Below are 24,490 nucleotides of genomic sequence, written 5' to 3' on the forward strand. Positions count from 1 at the left end.
TTGTGTCATTGCTCTGTCGCTTACCATCCAGCCAGGTCGCTGCAGTATTTGTCCGAAAGTGTATGAAAATAATATTGTGACCTGTGAGGTGGTCAAAATTGACTGCATATGACTTGAAATTAGTGTTGTTGAGGTTAATAATTATGTTGGAACAAAAAAAAGAGCAAAATTATGTGATTTTAGCATAGTTTAGGATTTTTCCTAAAAAATACAAAACCAAAACCAAAACACACAAGGGCGGTTTTGCCAAAACCAAAACACGAAGCTAATCCAGATCCAAAACCAAAACCAGTTCACGGGGGTCAGTGAGCATCTCTAGTTTCTATATAAAACATCATTACATACAAAAAGAATTCTCATTTCTTATTTTCTCCCTATAAAAAATGTAATGGGAATTTTGTTTCCTGCGGTAGTCCGCATGGAGATGTCAGTTTCGCAATGATAACAGTCGTCCGTGTCTTCATATAATATAGCTGCCAGGGCTCAATGCACAATCGTCCAATCAGAAGTGGCTATATAATGCTACCGATAGTCTTCACGGTGATTGTGTATTGTTGTACCAATCCTCCAACATATGCCAAAATGTGTGTGTACGAAATTCCGCATGTTATGCAACGGAAAACTCTAAATGAGCCCCAAAAATTGGTCTATTGTAAATGCTACTATTAATTATAAGGATATTACAAGACATAGTTCTGATTATGTGATGGTTATCAGAAGCATTTATATATTTACAGCAACGTGCCTGATATAAGTCCATTTGCGTGTCGTCTCTGTCGTGAAATAGCAGAACGGGACTACGCCAGTGAACGCAACTGCACGCAGTCCGCTTGTATTTGAATACTTTCGGACGTGCGTGCTTGTCACATGCGACTTTTTTAAACGCTTGTTGCGTTCTAAGATGAATTGGTCCCTATATGTTTATTATATATTAGCCAACAGAGGTCACCCTTCAAATTTTGTTTTTGAGCACCTATCCCCCCCTTCCTTCACCCCCCCCCCTTTCTCTCCCTTGTCTGTCCGTTCCCCAATGATTGTTTATGCTCTTATACACACTGACAATTTTCTTATATTGCTGTCTCGTTATCATCATCATCATTTATTTATATATATAGCGCCAGCAAATTCCGTAGCGAACTATTGTTGTTAATTGCTGCTATTTTTTGCAACGCATAAAGAATACGTAAAAATATATATATTAGCCAATGCATATAGAATCAACGGATATGTACATCACTACAGATTACGTGGCCTTCTTAAAACAAATGACTGATCAATATTTTTAAAAAAAAAAACACTTTGGTAATAAATTTACATACAAGGTGTTATTATTGGGGCTATTCTGAAATAAAAATGATCCCTACCACCAGTATGGACTAGAATTGGAAGGAATTTGGAAATCTTCCAGGCTTGGCTGAGAGATAATGAATTGCATGGCTACACACAACACTCCCCCCTCTGGAGATGGGGGCTGGGATGACCCCAGGCTGCATCCCCTCCCCCCATATTCAACAATCCCTTTGATCTTTTGCTATTGTGCTATGCATAGCTGTATATACACAACATGCTGGGTGTTATGCATGTGATAAGAGGGCAGGGTGTGAATTGCAGGCTGCAGCCTGACATGAATATGTTGCATTATTAGAATTATAATGACAGGAAGTGTTTTTGCAGCTTGTGTTGCTCACTCCACCTTCCCCAACAGCCCCCAGAGCCATGCACAGCCATGAAGAGATACAAGGGATCATGCATATCTGCCTAGCCCCCCAGAGAAGTAACATTAGCCAACTCCCAGCATGTTTTTGCCAGACCCCAGGCAGACATTTCCATGGAGATGGTGAGGTGGAGCCATAAAGGACTTATTGCTGTGCTCTGCAGTTAGGGAGCTGCTGACAAGAGCCAACCCTGGTGAAAAACGTGTAGAGGCTGATATTGGTTTCAGTGCTCTGTCTAACACAGTCAGTGATCTCTCTGGGTGCAAATGCAGGCATTTGTGAATAAATGAGATTAAAAATTAAAAGTGTCCACACAACACGTGTGTATCATTCCTGGAAGGGGCTGGAATAAGGACTTGCATGCCCTGATGCTTGCACCGAAAAGTCACGCCATGCTAAAGGAGTAGTGGATATATGGTACAGCTTACCAGTAGAGAGAATACACAGACTATTAATAGCAAAGCAGAATATAAAAATTAGTTACTGCTGATGTTCTGGTTATTATTTTAAGTTTGCTTCGAGCAAACAAAATGGCTGCTTCCACTTTGGGACGATTCCTCGCCCCCACTTGCTTGGTGTGGAGGGTTTTGCAGTTGTATAGTGGTATAAAACTTTGTTAATTAAAAATATATAGACATAGACAGAAATAAATAAGGAAATAAATGAGTTACTACGGAACCTGCCAGCTAATTGAATTGTCCCCATAATCTTTATTTTTTGCTATAGGTTACCTTCACAGCCCCCTGCCATTCACAGGTCGCTAGGTGAAGACCCCACCAGGAAATCCCATTATAAGGGCCTTAACTCTCTCACCAGCAGCTGGAGAGGGGGCGACTGCTATGCTGGGGCTCAAATTATTATTATTTTTCTAAAGCACCAATATATTTTGCTGAACCGTACAGTGAGGGATATAAAACAAGCATCATCATCATCATTTATTTATATAGCGCCAACATATTCCGTAGCGCTTTACGCTTTTTTTTCTAAATTCTAAACTCTATAGTACTGAGTGTAACATTATAACAGTGGATTATACTATTTGTGCTAGTAGATTGGAAGCTCCTGAATACAAATATTATATTACTAGAGTGTAAATTTCTTGGAAATGTGTCTGGTAACAAACCCACTGGACTGTAATCTCAGTTTGGACGGTGCAATCCATTAGACTGTAAGCTCTGTGGGACAGACTTCCTCACCAATTGGTAGATTGTAAATCATAACACCATTAGATAGTAAGCTACTTGAGATAGGGTCTCTCATTTTCCCACTAGATTGCTAGCTCATTGGGACAGGGTCTCACTCTCTCATACCACTAAACTGTAAGCTCTTTGGGGCAGGGTCTATCACTATAGCATTAGCTTCTAAAATACTTGGGAGAGTTTCTCATTATACCACTAGATTGTAAGCTCTTTGGGTCAGGCTCTCATTATGCCACTAGATTATAAGATGCTTGGGACATAGTTGCTCATTCGACCGCTAGATTGTAAGCTCTTTGGGACAGAGGTTATTTTACCACTAGAAGGTAAGCTCTTTGGGACAGGGTCTCCCATTATGCCACTAGATTCTAAGATGCTTGGGGCAGAGTTTCTCATTCTACCGCTAGATTGTAAGCTCTTTGGGCCAGGGTCTCTCATTATAGCCCTGGGTTTATGTAATATTTAATCATAAAGCCCTTGGGACAATATATCCCAACAGACAACCTAGCATTCATTTCACACTTAGCTGTAACAAGAGGTGGAGAAAACACCGACACTGCTATGGGTGTAGATATAACATGACAGTTCCGCCCTGGGCCACTAGGGGGCGGTACGAGCAGCTCGCTCTCCCTGTGTATTTCCTGAGACTCACTTCCATAAAGTGAAAGTGGAGGAGGATTGAGCTTTTATATTTTGTATTTTTTCTGCCCAGATCGCTCTACCTTACGCCTGTAGCTGGTCTCCAGGCACCCCAGAGGTCCGGGGCCCCAGCCATTGACCCCCAGGATTGCACTTTTATCTTAAAGGGGTTGGGAGGGGGGGTTTGCAGGAAGCACCCCCCCTGTAACATCTGCTATGGGTGAGTACAATGCATGATTTAAAGCCCTGTCCTGCAATCTGATCTCCTACAGACACCCCTCTTACCTGGGTCCTCAACTTTCCCTCTGTTGTGGGGTGTTTTGGGGACAATGGGGTTAACACTATGTTGGGACTGGGTCTTTAAATTTTAGGCGGTCTGCTGGATCCATTGCTTAACAAAGACACCTCCCGGGGACTAGTCAAACCCTCTGCTGGCTGGAGTAACCCTTTGTGGGCTGCAGATTACCTCTTGAACACAAGAGACTTTACCCTGATCTTGCATCTTATATATGTGTTTATTTCACATGTTCACTGTAAAAACATTGTTACAGTGATCACTGATATAAAATGCACATTAATGCAAAGTCTTAATTTGTTGCACTGATCACAAATGTATCATTTGATAAATAGACTGATTTTTATGTAGGTCTGGCAATGATGTCAATCAAAATATTTATAATAAGGGGAAAATATACTGAATCGAAATTTGTGGAAGATGCATCTTATTTGTTTTGAAATTTTGTTGCCACTTTTTTATATAATTTGTCACATTGTTTTGTTACAAGGTCTCTGTTTTATCCAGTGTATATTGCATTACATTTGAAAGTTTGCATGTAGTTCAGCATTGTATTAATGAGCGCTGTTAGGGTAGTAAATAGTAATTTGCAAATTGTTTGGGCAGGGTACGTATTTGTGTCTGGTTCGATCTTGGGCCGAGGGGTGGTATATATAATATTGAGGTTTGGGCGGAAATCGTGGCATGGCAGTCAGGTGGTATACAAGGTCATGGATGCGATACCAGGTGCCCCTACTTCATTTGCGCCGTGCCATCTCCACACAGGAGGCTATTAATGATTAAACTTTGCAAGGGGCAGGGTGAGGTTCGTTGGCTGATATCGTCACGGTGTAAGGCGGCTGCCCGTGGGGTTATAGGAGGACACCGTGAGTCCTTGTGTCACCCAAGCCGTGTCGGTGGCATGGTTTCTCCTGTCCCTCTACATGTACCAATGGCACAACGTGCACGCTGGCAACGCTCCTATCTCCCTAACCCGACCTGTGAACCATCTCTTCTCCTAGTGGTAAACGCACCTACATATGGTGCCTTTTTGGCCCCATCCCGTGTTTTTTCGTTAAAACGGGCTCTGCCCCCCGCAAATCTCACGTATCCATGGCCTAAACTTTTGCCTCTTCTTAAAGTCAGTCTTACACCACCAGTCTCTTTCCCTAAGGCAATTATCATTTTAAAGGAAAAATAAATACAGGTAGCCCACTAGTCCTGGGGGCAGATACAACCCCTGGCCCTGAATTGCCCCCCTCCTCATTTTTTGGGTAAGAATGTTATTCCACCTGTTTCTTCCTAGTAATATAACCTGCCCCCTCCTCTGATTCTTTGCTTTGTTGAGGCCAGGAGGCCAAATACCCCTCCTCCCTCTTCACAGCCCTGAGCTGTATCCCCCCCCCATAATAATGGGCCACATGTCTCTTCCCTTAAAGTAATGTCTTGTACAGACAATATGTTTTAATGGCCTGTCCTGTGGTCTCTGTATAGAAAGCCCACTTGTACTAATGTCCTCTCCTTTCACCTTTTCCTTCCTAATAATGGCCTGTCCCCCTCTTTGTCTTCTCATTCTAATGGTTTGTCTCCCTGTTTCTGGCCACGTGATAATGAACCACCCCCCCCCTCATTGTATAGTGACTGTGTCTACACTCCACATAATCTACTAAGGTGCCATCTTTCCCCATGTGTCTGTCTCCAGATACAAATCTGTGATCTCCTCTCCATCTAGGTGATGGGAACAACCTGCTGTTCACTATGAGATCAATGACACAAATGTCTCCATAGTAATATCCTCCTAACATGTAACCTGAACGGTCTGCGCCCCCCCCCTGTGTCTAATGGTGATGCCCCCCCCCCTGCCTCCTAGTCACTGTAAGGGTGATGCCCCCCCCCCTGCCTTCTAGTCACTGTAAGGGTGATGTCCCCTCCCCTGCCTCCTAGTCACTGTAAGGGTGATGTCCCCCCTGTATCCCAGACACTGTATGTAAGGGTGATGTCCCCCCTGCCTCCTAGTCACTGTAAGGGTGATGTCCCCCCCCCTGCCTTCTAGTCACTGTAAGGGTGATGTCCCCCCCTGCCTCCTAGTCACTGTAAGGGTGATGTCCCCCCTGTATCCCAGACACTGTATGTAAGGGTGATGTCCCCCCTGCCTCCTAGTCACTGTAAGGGTGATGTCCCCCCTGCCTCCTAGTCACTGTAAGGGTGATGTCCCCCTCCTGCCTCCTAGTCACTGTAAGGGTGATGTCCCCACCTGCCTCCTAGTCACTGTAAGGGTGATGTCCCCACCTGCCTCCTAGTCACTGTAAGGGTGATGTCCCCCCTGTATCCCAGACACTGTAAGGGTGATGTCCCCCCTGCCTCCTAGTCACTGTAAGGGTGATGTCCCCCCCCTGCCTCCTAGTCACTGTAAGGGTGATGTCCCCCCCCTGCCTCCTAGTCACTGTAAGGGTGATGTCCCCACCTGCCTCCTAGTCACTGTAAGGGTGATGTCCCCACCTGCCTCCTAGTCACTGTAAGGGTGATGTCCCCACCTGCCTCCTAGTCACTGTAAGGGTGATGTCCCCCCCTGCCTCCTAGTCACTGTAAGGGTGATGTCCCCACCTGCCTCCTAGTCACTGTAAGGGTGATGTCCCCCCCTGCCTCCTAGTCACTGTAAGGGTGATGTCCCCACCTGCCTCCTAGTCACTGTAAGGGTGATGTCCACCCTGTATCCCAGTCACTGTAAGGGTGATGTCCCCCCCCTGCCTCCTAGTCACTGTAAGGGTGATGTCCCCCCTGTATCCCAGACACTGTAAGGGTGATGTCCCCCCCCTGTCTCCTAGTCACTGTAAGGGTGATGTCCCCCCTGTATCCCAGACACTGTAAGGGTGATGTCCCCCCTGTATCCCAGACACTGTAAGGGTGATGTCCCCCCTGTATCCCAGTCACTGTAAGGGTGATGTCCCCCCTGTATCCCAGTCACTGTAAGGGTGATGTCCCCCCTGTATCCCAGTCACTGTAAGGGTGATGTCCCCCCTGTATCCCAGTCACTGTAAGGGTGATGTCCCCCCTGTATCCCAGTCACTGTAAGGGTGATGTCCCCCCTGTATCCCAGTCACTGTAAGGGTGATGTCCCCCCCTGCCTCCTAGTCACTGTAAGGGTGATGTCCCCCCCTGTATCCCAGTCACTGTAAGGGTGATGTCCCCCCTGTATCCCAGTTACTGTAAGGGAGATGTCCTCCCTGTATCCCAGTCACTGTAAGGGTGATGTCCTCCCTGTATCCCAGTCACTGTAAGGGTGATGTCCCCCCCTGTATCCCAGTCACTGTAAGGGTGATGTCCCCCCTGTATCCCAGTCACGGTAAGGGTGATGTCCCCCCTGTATCCCAGTCACTGTAAGGGTGATGTCCCCCCTGTATCCCAGTCACTGTAAGGGTGATGTCCCCCCTGTATCCCAGTCACTGTAAGGGTGATGTCCCCCCTGTATCCCAGTTACTGTAAGGGTGATGTCCCCCCTGTATCCCAGTTACTGTAAGGGTGATGTCCCCCCTGTATCCCAGTTACTGTAAGGGTGATGTCCCCCCTGTATCCCAGTTACTGTAAGGGTGATGTCCCCCCTGTATCCCAGTTACTGTAAGGGTGATGTCCCCCCTGTATCCCAGTTACTGTAAGGGTGATGTCCCCCCTGTATCCCAGTCACGGTAAGGGTGATGTCCCCCCCTGTATCCCAGTCACGGTAAGGTTGATGTCCCCCCCTGTATCCCAGTCACGGTAAGGGTGATGTCCCCCCCTGTATCCCAGGGACGGTAAGGGTGATGTCCCCCCTGTATCCCAGTCACGGTAAGGTTGATGTCCCCCCCTGTATCCCAGTCACGGTAAGGGTGATGTCCCCCCCTGTATCCCAGTCACGGTAAGGGTGATGTCCCCCCCTGTATCCCAGTCACTGTAAGGGTGATGTCCCCCCTGTATCCCAGTCACTGTAAGGGTGATGTCCCCCCTGTATCCCAGTCACTGTAAGGGTGATGTCCCCCCTGTATCCCAGTCACTGTAAGGGTGATGTCCCCCCTGTATCCCAGTCACTGTAAGGGTGATGTCCCCCCTGTATCCCAGTCACTGTAAGGGTGATGTCCCCCCTGTATCCCAGTCACTGTAAGGGTGATGTCCCCCCTGTATCCCAGTCACTGTAAGGGTGATGTCCCCCCTGTATCCCAGTCACTGTAAGGGTGATGTCCCCCCTGTATCCCAGTCACTGTAAGGGTGATGTCCCCCCTGTATCCCAGTCACTGTAAGGGTGATGTCCCCCCTGTATCCCAGTCACTGTAAGGGTGATGTCCCCCCCTGTATCCCAGTCACTGTAAGGGTGATGTCCCCCCTGTATCCCAGTCACTGTAAGGGTGATGTCCCCCCTGTATCCCAGTCACGGTAAGGGTGATGTCCCCCTGTATCCCAGTCACTGTAAGGGTGATGTCCCCCCCTGTATCCCAGTCACTGTGAGGGTGATGTCCCCCCTGTATCCCAGTCACTGTGAGGGTGATGTCCCCCCTGTATCCCAGTCACTGTAAGGGTGATGTCCCCCCTGTATCCCAGTCACTGTAAGGGTGATGTCCCCCCTGTATCCCAGTCACGGTAAGGGTGATGTCCCCCTGTATCCCAGTCACTGTAAGGGTGATGTCCCCCCCTGTATCCCAGTCACTGTGAGGGTGATGTCCCCCCTGTATCCCAGTCACTGTGAGGGTGATGTCCCCCCTGTATCCCAGTCACGGTAAGGGTGATGTCCCCCCTGTATCCCAGTCACTGTGAGGGTGATGTCCCCCCTGTATCCCAGTCACTGTAAGGGTGATGTCCCCCCTGTATCCCAGTCACTGTAAGGGTGATGTCCCCCCTGTATCCCAGTCACTGTAAGGGTGATGTCCCCCCTGTATCCCAGTCACTGTAAGGGTGATGTCCCCCCCTGTATCCCAGTCACTGTAAGGGTGATGTCCCCCCTGTATCCCAGTCACTGTAAGGGTGATGTCCCCCCTGTATCCCAGTCACTGTAAGGGTGATGTCCCCCCTGTATCCCAGTCACGGTAAGGGTGATGTCCCCCTGTATCCCAGTCACTGTAAGGGTGATGTCCCCCCCTGTATCCCAGTCACTGTGAGGGTGATGTCCCCCCTGTATCCCAGTCACTGTGAGGGTGATGTCCCCCCTGTATCCCAGTCACTGTAAGGGTGATGTCCCCCCTGTATCCCAGTCACTGTAAGGGTGATGTCCCCCCTGTATCCCAGTCACGGTAAGGGTGATGTCCCCCTGTATCCCAGTCACTGTAAGGGTGATGTCCCCCCCTGTATCCCAGTCACTGTGAGGGTGATGTCCCCCCTGTATCCCAGTCACTGTGAGGGTGATGTCCCCCCTGTATCCCAGTCACGGTAAGGGTGATGTCCCCCCTGTATCCCAGTCACTGTGAGGGTGATGTCCCCCCCTGTATAGATCACTGTGAGGGTGATGTCCCCTCCCCCCCCTGTATAGATCACTGGTGATGTCTGCTGACTCCCCCACCACCCTGTCCCTCCTAGTAGTGATAATTACTGAAGCCCCCTCTCCCTGTGTACATGCCCCGGACCCCTCCGGTAATGGCCTCCTCTCCTCTCTCCGCTGTACCCGGGCTGGTTCTTTCCCCCCGGTCCCTGAGTCTCTCCAGTCCCGGCCATGTCTCAAGATGGCGGAGCTGGCCGAGCTCAAGGTACCGGGAGGGGGGAGGAGGGGACCGGGCTGAGCGGGAGTCACTGCGGGGAGACCTGACAGGAAGTCCGGGAGAGTCTGCTGGGAGACCCCGGGGGGGGAGCGGGGCCTGGTCCGGGGGGGTCCGTGGGGGCCACGTACTGAGATATACACAAATATATCTATATAACCTGCTTACCCCACGTACAGAAATATATATATATATATATAACCAATATAACCTGCCTAATATATATATATATATATATATATATTATACTGCTTACCTCATATACACAAATATATCCATATAACCTGCTTACCCCACGTACAGAAATATATCTATATAACCTGCCCACCTCATATATATATATATATATATATATATATATATATATATATATATATATATAACCAGTATAACCTGCCTAATGTATATATTATACTGCTTTCCTCATATACACAAATATATCTATATAACCTGCCTGCCTCATATACATAAATATATATACTACTTACTCCATATACATAAATATATATACTACTTACTCCATGTACATAAATATATATACCTGCTTACCTCATATCTATCTATCGCTGTGTCACACTTCCATCTCTGCACTTACACTATGATATGGGAATAACCTGCATTATGTGACAGGACAGAGATGTCTGCGTCTGCTTCAGTTACTTTCTTCCTGTATTGTCCCCTCTTGTTGACCCTGATCTACCTGTCCCTGTCCCCTCCCAACTCTCCCTCTTGTGGACTATATTGTTTGATGTCTCTCCTTATACTAACTGCGATGACCCTCTCTGTCTCTCTCCACAGCACTGGCTGTGTCCCCCTCTGTCTCTCTCCACAGCGCTGGCGGTGTCCCCCTCTGTCTCTCCCCACAGGGCTGGCTGTGTCCCCCCCTTCCCTGTCTCTCCCCGCAGGGCTGGCCGTGTCCCCCTCTGTCTCTCCCTGCAGTGCTGGCCGTGTCCCCCTCTGTCTCCCCCCGCAGCGCTGGCTGTGTCCCCCCCCCTGTCTCTCCCCACAGCGCTTGCTGTGTCCCCCCCTGCCTCTCCCCGCAGGGCTGGCTGTGTCCTCCCCTTCCCTGTCTCTCCCCACAGCGCTTGCTGTGTCCCCCCCCCCCTGCCTCCCATCACAGTGCTGGTGGGCTGTGTGTCCTGGATCTTTGTGTGATTCCCTTATACCTCTGGTTGCACGCCATTGCTATTTGCACCGCGTTCCCCCATAGTGATTGAAGGGTAACCACGTTGGTTACACATCCATGATTGGAACTACACTTATTATGAGAGGACACCACATCTTAGAATAACAACTGTATAGTCCTTTGTTGGTGCAGAGATGACATTTACCGCTGTATCTCTTGTTGTTGAAATGCAGTGATTGTAACTAATAAAGTATTTTTTCTTTACTCTTGAAAATCATTGTTAAACAAAGTATGAAAATACAGTTCACTGAGCAAAGCCATTAAAATGTTGAGTCACCTTTAGAAACTTATTACAGGTGCCACAAAAACAAACGCCACCCCCTGAGATAGTGACATGGGGCCATGACTGTTGTTTGTGTACTTTTTATGTACTATAAAAATTTTGCAGGCGAGAGGCTGGATCTACCTGATCACCGTGGTAGGTCTTAAGGGGAGATCCAGTTCAGCGCTGATTTTTTTTCGCTGCCAGGTTTTGGAGACGGCTTTTTGGTGCCACCATAGACCCTGACTTCTCCACGTTCTTAATTAATGCCATGGCATGGGTGCAGACATGGCCGCGTCCTTATAACTCGCCTCTGTCCTTTCTTCCTCTCTAGCACATGGTTATGAGCTTTAGAGTCACGGAGCTACAGGTTCTTTTGGGTTTTGCTGGCAGGAACAAGAGCGGACGTAAGCACGAGCTTCTCACCAAGGCCCTCCATCTGGTAAGGTCTGGCTGCAATCCCACCATCCTGATGAAGATAAAAGAGCTCTACCGAAGGAGATTCCCCCGTAAAGTCCTCAACACCACAGACTTGACCATGTTGCACATGCAGGCTGGGCAGCTGCCCAACGCCAACTCGTTGACGCAAGGAGCCGCGTGCCACCTGGGCTACGACACTGGCGCCATGTCCAGCGCGGTGCCCTCGTCGATGTTGCCACCTATACCCATGTTGGGTCCCAAACACGAAACGGACATTCAGCACCTCTCCCCGCCCATTCATCCGGTACACCCGGACGTCAAGATGAAGAGGCTTCCGTTCTACGATGTCTACGATGAACTCATAAAACCCACCACGTTGGGTGAGTCTGAGGCTTCGTTATTTTATACTCCGTTGGTATTATTCATCTCTTGTTTATTGACCATCTGCTACTGCGAGTGATACTAGGTGCCAATGGATATGGGGCATTAAATCTGCCCTCATATCTTGTGGTGCTGGGAACTTGCAATGTATTCGGGTTATGGCTCGTAACAACCTCTCTCTCTCTCCCTCCAGCTTCTACGAACACCCAGCGGTTTGAAGAGGCCCATTTTAACTTTGCCCTGACCCCCCAGCAAGTCCACCAAATCCTCACTTCCAGGTTGGTTGGTAGAATATAAACATATAAGTGGCAAGTGATGCTCGGAGTTTAAATGTGTCAGGAGACCATTATTTAAAGAACAAAAAATGTAGTTTCATTAAAAAAAACAGTAAATATTGGACAGATATATATAAAAAACGTTAATCTATTCCTGCTATAATATATTATTAATTTTAACCTCGTAAAGTTCTCTATTAATGTGTATTTTAATGGATGAAGAACATACTTGTGATTAGTGTCTCTTTTTTTTTCTTTTACAGAGATATATTACCTGGGGCTAAATGCGATTACACAGTCCAGGTTCAACTGAGGTAATTAGAGGTCAAATGATTATTATCCCACTTCTAACACCAAAAAGCGCCTGCTGCAACATCCCACATCCAATCTCACCCTGTATTCTAGATTTAATAGAGGGGACCATAGCCAACTTTGAAAATACATCAACCTGATTTAAAGTGTACCTACCAGCAGTTTGTGTAAAACTATAGGGCTCGGTTACCTTGGTCTGTATCATCCCCTATTATTGAAATGTTTTGAGGATTCTATCCAGATTTCCCAGTAATGAAAACCCTGCCCCTCATTCAGTGATGTCACAACCCGGGGATCCCCAAACTTTCTGTGTTTTGAGGTCAGGATTCCAGCCCGGAGGCCAGATCACATCAGAGAGTGATGTCCATTTACTGCTATCCTTCCTAAAATTAAGTTGTGGAATCCATGGATTGAGGTCAAGAGGGATTATTTTTTTCCCCCTGTTGAGTCTAAACTAGATTTCTGTCTCTTTCCACCGTTCAGGTTCTGCCTGTGTGAGACAAGCTGTCCTCAGGAAGACTATTTCCCTCCCAACCTGTTTGTGAAGGTGAACGGGAAGCTCTGCCCTTTGCCAGTAAGTAAAATGGCCGCCTCCTCAAGCTGGCCACCAAACGGCCAAGATGCTAGATAATAATGACTGTAATGAAATTGAGAGATTCCTCATCAATCACGGTGTCAAATATGGTCATTGTGATTTAGACACAATAATGAGTGGTCGGACCTGGCTTAAACGTTCATGAAATTCTTTCTTATCCAACATCTAGGGCTACCTCCCCCCCACCAAGAACGGAGCTGAACCCAAGAGGCCGAGCAGACCCATCAACATCTCCCCGCTCATCCGGCTGTCGTCCACAGTCCCCAACACCATCGTTGTCAACTGGTCGTCTGAGTTCAGCAGGGTAAGCGCCAACCCTCCACAAACCTGTCTGAGCCGCCCACAGCGGACCACTCCGCGCCGGTTTCACTAACGCTCTTTGCGCCGCGCGTATGTTTCAGAATTACTCTCTGTCCGTCTACCTGGTGAAACAGCTGACGTCCGTCACCCTGCTCCAGAAACTGCGGTCCAAAGGCATCCGGAACCCGGATCATTCCAGAGCGCTCAGTGAGTCCGGAGGGTTCTCTCCACGTACGAAGCTCCGGGGCTTTCTTGTCAGTCGTTTCCTTCTTGCTCACTGACCTCTATGTTTATTTTGTTTTTGTTTTATAACAACAGTAAAGGAAAAGCTGACAGCGGATCCGGACAGCGAGATCGCCACAACTAGCTTGCGAGTTTCTCTCATGTGTCCGGTGAGGAAAAAAAATAATAATACACAATTATATCTATACAGCCTGTGGTTTCACATAGTGTTACAGGAATCAGATTGGACATTGTATACGGTGATACGTTTATATCATCCTCTTCAGTTCTCCTCTTCCGTCCCCCCAATAGCATCATAGAGAAGGATTTAATCCCAGTTTTTGAGTAGTTACCCTTTTAAATTCATTAAATCTTGACGTGAAACACTTATTCAGTAGAAAAAAATAAAATTAACAAAATATTCTATGAAAAGTTTTATTGTGGAGTTAATTAAACCACATCCGCTTTCTACTCGTTAACCTAAAAGTAATTGGAGGATTCTAAATCCAGGGCGCTTCCATTCCTCCCCTCTTATACAATATATGTCCGTGTGACGTCGGACCGGGCAATGATCGCCATCTCTTTCTGTCGGCAGCTGGGCAAGATGCGTTTGACGGTGCCCTGCAGGGCTATCACTTGCACCCACCTCCAATGTTTCGACGCCGCCCTCTACCTGCAGATGAACGAGAAGAAACCAACGTGGACTTGTCCGGTGTGCGATAAGAAGGCGCCGTACGATATGTTAATTATAGACGGGTGCGTATGGGCTAAGATATCAATCTTGCCCCATGTCTTGTTCTTTCGTTTGTTGGAAAGTTCTTTGTGTGATTCTTGTACTTTTTGGGTCTATATACGTCCGTGTCACGGATTTTAACCAATGGTGTCCTTTCCTCCCCTTCCTCCTCCAGGCTCTTCATGGAAATCCTAAATTCCTGCACGGACTGCGATGAGATCCAATTCATGGAAGACGGCTCCTGGTGCCCTATGAAGCCTAAGAAGGAGAAGCCGGACTTGTGCCAGTCTTCATCGTACGGTGGGATTGACGGTAAGCAGGTCCTAGACCTCAGGGAGCCTTACCAACGATGGAGGCCCAAGCCATTTGGGCCGACGATTCCTAGATCGCCACTCAGTGTCCCCGTCTCTCTCTCCTCTTTTTCAGCAGGTACAATCTACAACCTGAGCTCCGATCTCAAGCACGGTGCAGACGCCAAGAAGAAGGTGGAAGTGATAGACCTGACTTTGGACAGTTCGTCGGACGAAGACGAGCCGGCGGCCAAGAGGCAGTGCCCCGTCACGTCGGCCACTAGTCCTTCTGTCGGATCCAAAGGGTAACCTGGGCGGAGAGTTTTGTCTTATTTTGAAAGAGAGGGGTCTGTCGTCTTTATTCGTCGTGTCTTTATATTGTTTTTTTTTTATTTTAGGGTGATCAGTGTTGACCATCAGACTTCCTCTGTTCTGAGAAGCCCACCCTTGACCACAATAGGCAGCGATTACCTATCCAGCCTTCATATCCCCGACTATCACCGATCTTTTGCAGTACCGGGTGACCTTCAAGGTAATGAAGATTGTATTCTACCAGTGCTATGTATTCTACCAGTGAAATTAAGGATTACAAACCTTGGCAAATATTTTTATGTCCACACGTCATTGACCGTACTTCGTCATGAACTCTCAAATCGCTCGTCGTCTTGGAGACATGGTTTGGGGACTCTTTCACCAATTCAGTTTTGTTTTTTCTTCCACGCAGGTCTCGATTTGTTCTCCTTCCTTCAGACAACCGATAGTCAGGTGAGTGGAGTAAAGTGGCATGAAGGCGTTATTCTTGCAGGCGGGACCTTTAGTAGTAGCGTTGTAGACTTATCCCCTAGAAGTTGCTCGCTGCATTTTGCCATATTCTTGTGACCGTCCATCCCATAAACTGATTGTGACTGATACCTCTGTCTTGTTGCTCTCTTCTCTCTCAGCATTACAGCCCCTCGGTCATCACCTCCTTGGATGAACAGGACGCCCTGAGTCACTTTTTCCAGTACCGGGCACCTCCCTCCCATTACATGAGCCCGCTAAGCCAGGCAATGGCGGGATCCCACAGCGGCGCCACTAACAGCGCCAGCCGCATAAGCAGCATCGTCTCCACCAGCACGTTACGGGATAGCCACGGGCACAGCGGCTCACAGAATCCCACCTCTACCTTGCCAGGGTGCCGAACGGACATTATTTCCTTGGACTGACCTAATTGGGACTTGGCTCGTTTGCCCGTACATCCTGAGACATGACAAATTATTTGCATCTATTTAAATTCACAAAATCCCTTCTTGGGTCATCTTGTTGTTTGTTTTGTTTTTTTGTTAAAGCATTATAATACGGCCCATACAGAAACATATAGACACCGATCAGCCCCAACAATGATGCACGTGGGGAGCAAGGGCTAGCCTGCAGCCCGGTCAAAGTGCACACGCTGACCCCTGTCCACCACCGAAAGCACCGACAATGGGCACGTGAGCACCAGTGGCCCATGGAGCAGTGGAAGAAGATGGCAATACACAATATTAGGCTGGTGGGTTTAATGTCGTGGCTGTTCAGTGTATATAATCAACCCGGCAATTATTTAAGGATTACAAGTTCCCCCTTTTAAATCCACTTTGTTAATTCATTTTGAGATACAGCCACTTGTGTAACAGTTGTCATGAAATGATTCAAATATATATATATATTTGCAGAAATGTGCCGTCAAGGACTAATGTGAGGATTGAAATCATGGTTACTGCACATTTGGTGCTGGGACGGGAGCCTGTGCCCATTTTGGGCTCTGGTAACTTCGATTGGCCATGAAAAAGCACACATGGGTTATATATTAAGGGAAGAGGAACGTAGGAAAAGAGAAATTTATAATATGGGAACAGCTTCTGGGCATGTAATCAGCTGTAATCTCCAGACCGGCTCCAGAGTAGGAGATGCATAATATAAAGTGTATATGGGCTATCATACATGTTAGCAAGCTGGGCCCTTCCTCGCAGCGGACACATAACGTGCATTGCGTCCTAACATCCATCAAGGTCTCTGGGGATCAATTGTCTCTGCTACACCTGTCCGCACGGAGCCGAACACGCTCTATATCCACTATCCACTCCCATAATCCTCTCCTGCAGCCAGTCACCGATTCTGGCTGCAGTTCTAGTGTCCTCCGGCCTGAACTGTACAAGATCCATTCTTATCGAATGTCCGGGAGCTGTTCATGTGCCATTTAATCGTTTAGAATTTCAGCGTCGTTTATGAGATTTTACACCAAATGATTTAATGACGTAAGTCGCTGTCCTCGTTTTATACCGATTTTGCGGGACCTCTGGTCCTTTTAGTCCCTGTCTGCGGATACTACATGGATGGAAATCCTGCACACAGTGCTATATCTGTCTGGGGGTAATATAACCAGTCGGACGCTTCCTCTCCTTGTCTATCCGACTGCATTCGAATCCAACGCAGTGGAGGTGTCGTCCGTAACAACCAATCAGATGCTAGCTGTCATTGTCTACAATGTGCTCGATTAAATGATAGCTAGAATCTGATTGGCTGCTATGGGTAACACCTCCATGTTCCCTTTTTTAGAAGGTGGGAGACATTTATTCCCCTAAAACTGACCACGGACCACAATGGTGCTATATATATATATATATATATATATATATATATATATATATATATATATATATACGCACGCACGCACGCACGCACGCACGCACGCACGCACGCACGCACGCACGCACGCACGCACGCACACACACACACACACACACACACACACACACACACACACACACACACACACACACACACACACACACACACACACACACACACACACACACACACACACACACGTACGTAGGGGTGGTCAAATAATTATCACACAGCAACTAAACATTATCCAGCGGTAAGTTCTGCACAAGATGATCAGACTCCATTGCTGATTTTTTTTAAAAAAAAAAATAAGTACTCCCATTACTGAGAATCGCTTCATTCCAAACATAACGTGTCTTATGGAATGCAGAGCACCATCTAGAGGCAGGGAAATGGTACTGCATCCCACCATTATCAGTTTTTCCTTAACTTGTCTACAAAGTGTTTTTGTTTTGTTTTTGTAGCTTTTACATACTGTTCCCTATGTACATTGTATTTTATTTTTAAAAAAAAAATGTCGCTGATTTCTCTGACACTATTCAGAGATTGGTGCGAATATACAGCCATATATATATATATATATATATATATATATATATATATATTTCTTTTTTATTGTATACAACCTCCAAAGACTGCCCTTATTTCTACAGAGATTCACACGTTTGCTTCAGCTCCCGGAAAACGAGATATTTCTGCGGGCTTTCCCGGAGCTCAAAGGGTTAACTCCGCATCTGTAATCCTGCTCTCGTTTCATATATTTATGTATTTAAATATATAACGTAATGTATTTAGTCTCTCTATGGTTTTTACTCGCTGAAGTAGAGCCGATTCCTGTACGATTCTACCACAGACTCAAACAAAATCTTTTTGAGGGGAATAAAACCCTTTTTATTTATTCAATATTTTGTCCTGTCATGTGTGCCGGTGGCCTCCGGGGCGGCGCTGTGTGCTAAGAAAAAAAAAAAAAAAAAAAAAAAAAGCCAGCTGGTGCTGGTTTTAGAGGTATTTTAAATGGCTTCCTTTTGGAGCAGGGTTTCCAGCCACAATCTAAGAGCGTATTTGGTGCCGGTGCTCACGCGTTCCACGTCCTCACCATCCTTCGGTGCGGTGTTTAGGAGAACCGCCACCTCCAGGTCCTTCTGGGTCAGCGTGCCGCCGTTCACTTCTGTGACCCTACGGAGACAGCATCAGTTATTTAACGTTAACTTACACTTAAAATGTACTACTCTCTCTCTCCATGCCATTCTCCATCTCATTAAATGATGTAGCAGTGCTCCTCACAGTGAGAGTAACATGAGACCTATGTATGTGACTGTATATGACATCCCTTTCAATTATGTGCAGCAGTGCTCCTCATAGTAACTAGGGGAGGTGCTTTTTAATAATGTCTGTGTTTATGACAACCCTCTCCCCATTATCATGTGTAGCAGTGCTCCTCATGGTGACTGTAGAGCTATGGTCATGTCTGCGTTTATGACATCCCTCTCCCCATTATCATGTGTATCAGTGCTCCTCATAGTGACTGTAGAGCTGTGTTTATGACATCCCTCTCCCAATTATCATGTGTTAGCAGTGCTCCTTGTAGTGACTGTAGGAGGATGTGCTTTTTAATCATCTCTGTTTATGAAATCCCTCTCCCCTTTAACATGTGTAGCAGTTCTCCTCACAGTGACTAGGAGGAAGTGCTCACACCCCATATCTCTGTGTGTGACATTCCCCTCATTACCTTGCCTAGCACTGCTCCTCACAGTGAGTAGGAGGAAATGCTCACTGCCCATATCTCTGTGTGTGACAGTCCCCTCCTCATTGCCTTGCCTAACACTGCTCCTCACAGTGAGTAGGAGGAGACCAGGCTGTATGATATTATCACCAAGCAGCAGCAATTACTGCGTTTACTTCTTTCTGAGTTTCTGAACTGTATAGAAAAGAGGTTTATAGACAAAGGATCCCGGACCTGTATTACCCGTCGTCTCTCTACAGGATCAGAGACGACATATTGCTTTATATAGGTAACTTTTTATAGTATGATACGGAATTGTGAATGTCTTCTTTTATAAATGGGGGTTCTTACTAAACAACCAATTAATTTTTTTTTAACAGGCCAGAAATCTTTATTTTCTTATCCTTTTTCTATTGGAACCTGAACATATCAATCTATAAATTTAAAATCTACAAGTACAATACAAGATGCAGGTGCAGATGGATGTTGCGCCCTAAGAACACAGTCATATATGATTAAATACAGATATATGAAACTATAATATAAACATGAGGTTCTTACTTAATGGAGGTCTGGAGGCCAGGGACCTTCTTCCCAGAATCCTTCACTCCTTCCTCGGTTGCGACGATTCGCTCGGCCGTCTGCGGATCCAGCCAGACGCACGCGCTCACCTCCCGCTCGTCTGGGCGGAGCTTCTCCTGATACCAGGGGAGAGAGGGGTTAATCCCGGGCAGACGTGGTAAGGTCAGTAGCTGGATCTAGTACCTGCCTTACACCTTCTACCTACCTGCAACTCTTGGTGAGTCTCACTGGACGAGACGAGCAGGTAAGTGACAATATGATGGCGTGTGGGCAGTCCTGTGGTCAGTAATGGTGGGAATGACGACTACAGGAGGATAAAATAAGGGGAGAGCACAGGTAAAACATTGCTTAGCATCTCATATTGTATATCAAACGTCACATGACAGAATGGTCCCCACCACGCACAGCAAGTGATGTCACAAGACAGAATGGTCCCCATGCACAGGAAGTGATGTCATAAGACAGAATGGTCCCCACCACGCACAGGAAGTGATGTCATTAGACAGAAGCACGTTTTCACATAAAACAGACAAAGCTATTGCATTCAGGGCTTACCTCCCAAAGTCCCAGAATCCTCCAGGGGAGATCGGCGTCCCGCAGACATAATCCAGTTTCCTCCTGCAGCTCCCTCAGTCCGGCCTCCAGCAGCTGTTATCGGGATCAGATAAACGGTGGGATCATAGTCACAAAATAAACATAATTTTCCCTTTATTACTACATATAATGAACATACAACTCCTTGTATAACCAGTACTGTCATGGTATTTTTATATGGCGTTTTCCTATTGCATTTTCCTCCCCCCTCCCTACACATGATATACCAGATAGTAAATAAAGAGCAGATAATGTACATTTACCCTTCACTGCGCAGCAACCAATCAGAGATTAGCTTTGATCTAGTGCAAGTTCTAATCATGAAAGCAAACTTCTGATTGGTTGCAGCACATATATGGTGTGTACACCGTAATAATAAAGAACACGACTAGTTCATAGTTCTTAACAGGGGAGTGGGTTAGATTCCTGTCCTAAGGAGCTTGCAATCTACGCCTGCAACCACAGCATATCATGTCGGAGTGCTGGTCCCACAAACAAGGACAGGGCGGACTGTAGATGTGTTAGCAAATGGGAGTGTTCCCAATAGGAAGAAGAGACCCCAATAATCCGCTCACCTGCTCTCCCGGCTCCATGTGGCCCCCTGTGAAGAGAGTAAGAAGATGTATGAGACATGGAGACCTCTCATAGTGCCAAATGGTGGGTGGATCAAGGCCGTGCCTCACACCTCAGACCCAGCCTGGTCTACATCCGTTTCCAGCATAAGACCCCTCACCACCAAGATACAGACCTGGAGGCACCCAGACATTAGGGAAGATGTTCAGGGATTTGGAGCGTCTCGTCAGCAGAACCTTTTTGTTGGCGGTCTGCAGTAAGACAGCGACGCCCATGTCCACGCCTCGGTTCTGTGTCGCCCCCGGCAGGGAGGCAGCCTGCTCGGGGGTAAGGTTCTTAATGGGGCAGAACGAAGGTCTCTGTGAGAAAAAAAATATTGATATATTATAGAGAAGTCTGAACTGTACGGTAATCTCTCCTTGAATGCTCACTGCACACTGCCATATTTCTCAGGAAGTCTGGCACACATCTCCTCTCACTGACTTTAAGCGTAAAACGCCTCGTTAGCAGCAATGTGGTGTACTGCAGATTTTATTTTGTCTCACAAAACCAATATTTCCATTAATACAGAATGTCATATGTACCACACAACTGCCAGTGTTGGTGCCATTTACAGACCTGTAACTGCACATTCCGGGAACCGCTGAACGCCTGGTCCGAGATGATGAACCGATTCTGATCCAGTCCGCAGTTCACAAGCACTTTGTCCTGATGTCTGCCGGCGTACAGTCCAGTTATACCCTGTAATATATACCCAAAGGGCCTCGTTCATCAAGGAACGCAACACGAACGCATTGTGCATTTTTTGGTAAAACGCACATATATCGAACACACGCACGTCCGTATTCAACAAGGAGCGGATGTGAAGATCCGTCTGGTGATGAATACGGGTCTAGGTCCGCTCTGCTGTAACAGACCACACACTGCAGGATACGTCCAATATATATGTGAAATATAGAGTCACAAAAGAACGCACAGAAAAATAAACTATTCAATTAATGTCACCTGTTAATAATATAGTCATTAATGACAAAACATAAAAAAAAATCAAAAAGTGGATTTTTTATTTTTTTTTCTATAAAATACATTTATTAGGATGTTATTACTGTCTACAGTACATAAAATATATATATTTTTTACAGCATTTGAGTGCCTTACTGACTCAAAAATTCCATTTGAATCACCACTGTACAACCGTCACAGCACCCCTCGGTGGACGGTGCTATTGCACAACCAAAAATGCCTTTTCCCTAAACTGTCGTTATTACCTGTACAAACTGAGCACACTGCAGCAGGGAATTTTCTTTCCTCAGATACACCAGGACGCGCTTTGCAGACTCCATCTTGTTTGGTCAGCAGCCGGCCAATTAAATTGCATTATGTCTCTCGCCCCCTCCCCGGGCAGAAGTTACATCCAGAGGAGACTGGTCAGATCATTTATGGGGCTTCCTATGAAACCTTATTCCTATATATTCATTTATTATATATTTATTCTCAGGCACTCCTGGAAACCTGAAATGCACTAATCTTGTATACTACACACTTATGCACTTTGAAACAGGAAGCTATGTTCTCCCAGAATCCTTTGCGATTAAAAAGCAGAAGAGCTTGTGTGCCCTCTGCTGTCACAAAAGTGGAACCATTTTTAGTCTTCCATCTACTGGTGCTTTTTAGTATTTTTCTAGTGTCGTCTCCCATTTTTAGTTTGTATTTTTACAAAACAAGCAACGATAAAACGTATACAGTTGCATGCAAAAGTTTGGGCACACACACGTCAACAGAAGTAAAACAAACACTGTGAGGTATAAATTTAAGACATATTTCTGCAAAATGATAATTGTTACTTCTTTGCTGAAATTAACAGATAGAAAAATAATAATAATAGTGAACTTGGCACGGGCAGACGTTTGGGCACCATTCCAGTTGATTGAAAAATACTTTACTTTTTTCCAAGTACTTAATATCCGAGACTGAGGCAGCGACTTGAGCCAATAATGTCACAATAAAAACTGTAAGAAACGGGGACTGGATCTACGGCCTCTTTTGGCCAAGACCGTAGTAGTCTACTATAACCGGGCTGTCCGGTAGACCCACAAATTTTTAGGAGCTCTCTCGGACCCACCTACTTTCCTAGCGGAATGGGTGGAGTGTGTGGCTTGATGACGCGATTCGCTTCCTGGTCCCGCCCCTGCTGCGTGGTTATGCAAATAGCGACATTGCGCAGTGGAGCTGGGGCAATGCCAAGACCATGCAGGAGGTACTTACCAAACTTCTGAAGACCGCTAAGTTCCGTGCTTGTTCTAGAGCATTCTACAGAATGATAGCAAGATCCTGATTGGTCGCTGTGGGCAACACTTCCACTTTTCCTTTTTAGAAGGTCTGATACATCTACCCCACAGGACTCGTATGAAGTTTCATTATTGGGCTGTGTGGATTATTTTAAATTGCTGCCATCTTTTTTACACCTACATGTGGATTAAATGCCCAAAATAAAAAGTTACTCCAAGAACCTTTCCCAAATTTGGAAGGTTCATTAATATCCATTTCTTCGGTATTCATATATGATGTTTGCCTACAGAATTTGGGATCTAAAACTAACTTTATTCCACTGACGTCACCTTTGTAGCTGTCCCACACATTTCAGCTGAAATAATCTCTATTAAATGGTTTACTGAGGGTAAACTGCAATCTTCAATGAATATACAAAATCCCAAATGGTGTTTGTCCAGAGATGAGGCAGCCCAGAGTCTCTGACCTCATCACTTCCCGACGCGTTTCCAGCCTATCAATGACTGAGATCCGGCGCATCATGTGATACGGTGGGTGGAATTACAGGAGTGGGTGATGATGCTGTGGGGGGAAATTACAGTGGTATATACCGTATATATATTGACGTAATGTAGCATCTGGTGGGGGCTATTAGTTTAATTTGGGGTTCCTTAATTAAATGTGGAGCTATTAATGTAATAGGGTTGATGAGGTCTATTAATACATTGTAGCAGCTAATAATGTAATGTGGGTTCTTTATATGAAACTAATTTAAATACAAGACTGGTTGGGAGGGATATATTTATTAACTGTGGGTGCTATTAATTTAATTTTAGAAGGGGGGGGGGGGTGGAAGTCCTAGAGACTTCCCTCGTTGCTCGGCTTTCCAAGAGGTGAATAATATTAAATAAAATAGCTACTCTAGATACATCTAGTACGATCCACAGAGATGATATGAACTAGGCACCAAATGTTTGTGCATTTTCACTTGAGCTTCAAAATAGTTTCAGCTTTCGATGTAAAAATATTCTCTCCATTTTACCGTGCCAGTATCGAGGACATATGGGTCTATAACTACATCTTGTATGTTGTTGTAACAGGTAGGTCGATGACGTATTTAGGCCTTTAAAGTGAATTGTTTGCCTATAGGATTTAAATAATCTAAATTTTTGATAACATAACTTGACACCTGCGAACAGTGGGTACGTCTGATTGTTTATCTCTTAATTGATTATAAGTATAGAATTTATATGCATTTGGGTCAAAATACATAGCGTATCTTTTATTTGCTGCCAAGTGATACTCCTTAATAAGTTACAAGGGTCAGTGTTTGGACGCTATATTCAATGTCCTTCAGGTCATATCTTACTTAATGGAGGTCTGGAGGTCAGACGCATTCTTCCCAGAATCCTTCACTCCTTCCTCAGTTGCGACGATTCGCTCGGCCGTCTGCGGATCCAGCCAGACACACGCGCTCACCTCCCGCTCGTCTGGGCGGACCTTCTCCTGGTACCAGGGGAAAGAGGGGTTAATCCCGGGCAGACGTGATAAAGTCAGTAGCTGGGTCTAGTATCTGCCTTACGCCGT

The 24,490-nt window shown here is 46.2% G+C and overlaps 2 protein-coding genes across 4 annotated transcripts; one reads left to right on the forward strand and one right to left on the reverse strand.

Moving 5' to 3' along the window:
• Positions 1–3,264: 3,264 nt before the first annotated feature.
• Positions 3,265–16,211, forward strand: PIAS3 (protein inhibitor of activated STAT 3). Of its 3 annotated transcripts, none has more exons than XM_075193160.1 (14): positions 3,265–3,770; positions 11,321–11,786; positions 11,981–12,065; positions 12,326–12,376; positions 12,858–12,948; positions 13,139–13,273; positions 13,371–13,476; positions 13,588–13,661; positions 14,087–14,247; positions 14,400–14,536; positions 14,651–14,819; positions 14,913–15,046; positions 15,239–15,279; positions 15,456–16,211. In XM_075193160.1, the coding sequence occupies exons 2-14, from the start codon at positions 11,324–11,326 to the stop codon at positions 15,717–15,719; spliced, it is 1,911 nt and encodes a 636-aa protein (XP_075049261.1). In that variant the 5' UTR covers positions 3,265–3,770; positions 11,321–11,323; the 3' UTR covers positions 15,720–16,211. The 3 variants fall into 3 exon arrangements, with proteins under 3 accessions (XP_075049261.1, XP_075049260.1, XP_075049259.1); XM_075193159.1 differs by lacking the exon at positions 3,265–3,770 and adding an exon at positions 9,356–9,529 and having other exon boundaries at positions 14,654–14,819; XM_075193158.1 differs by lacking the exon at positions 3,265–3,770 and adding an exon at positions 9,359–9,529.
• Positions 16,212–17,674: 1,463 nt separating this feature from the next.
• Positions 17,675–22,215, reverse strand: NUDT17 (nudix hydrolase 17). Its single transcript, XM_075191843.1, has 8 exons — positions 21,904–22,215; positions 21,254–21,376; positions 20,811–20,994; positions 20,638–20,663; positions 20,024–20,116; positions 19,674–19,772; positions 19,448–19,584; positions 17,675–18,339 (listed from the first exon to the last, which is right to left on the reverse strand). Exons 1-8 carry the CDS (start codon positions 21,976–21,978, stop codon positions 18,174–18,176), a joined length of 903 nt encoding a protein of 300 aa, XP_075047944.1. The 5' UTR covers positions 21,979–22,215; the 3' UTR covers positions 17,675–18,173.
• Positions 22,216–24,490: the final 2,275 nt, after the last annotated feature.

This window comes from Mixophyes fleayi, chromosome 12 (genome assembly GCF_038048845.1).
Source record: "Mixophyes fleayi isolate aMixFle1 chromosome 12, aMixFle1.hap1, whole genome shotgun sequence".
In the NCBI taxonomy this organism is placed as follows: Eukaryota; Metazoa; Chordata; class Amphibia; order Anura; family Limnodynastidae; genus Mixophyes; species Mixophyes fleayi.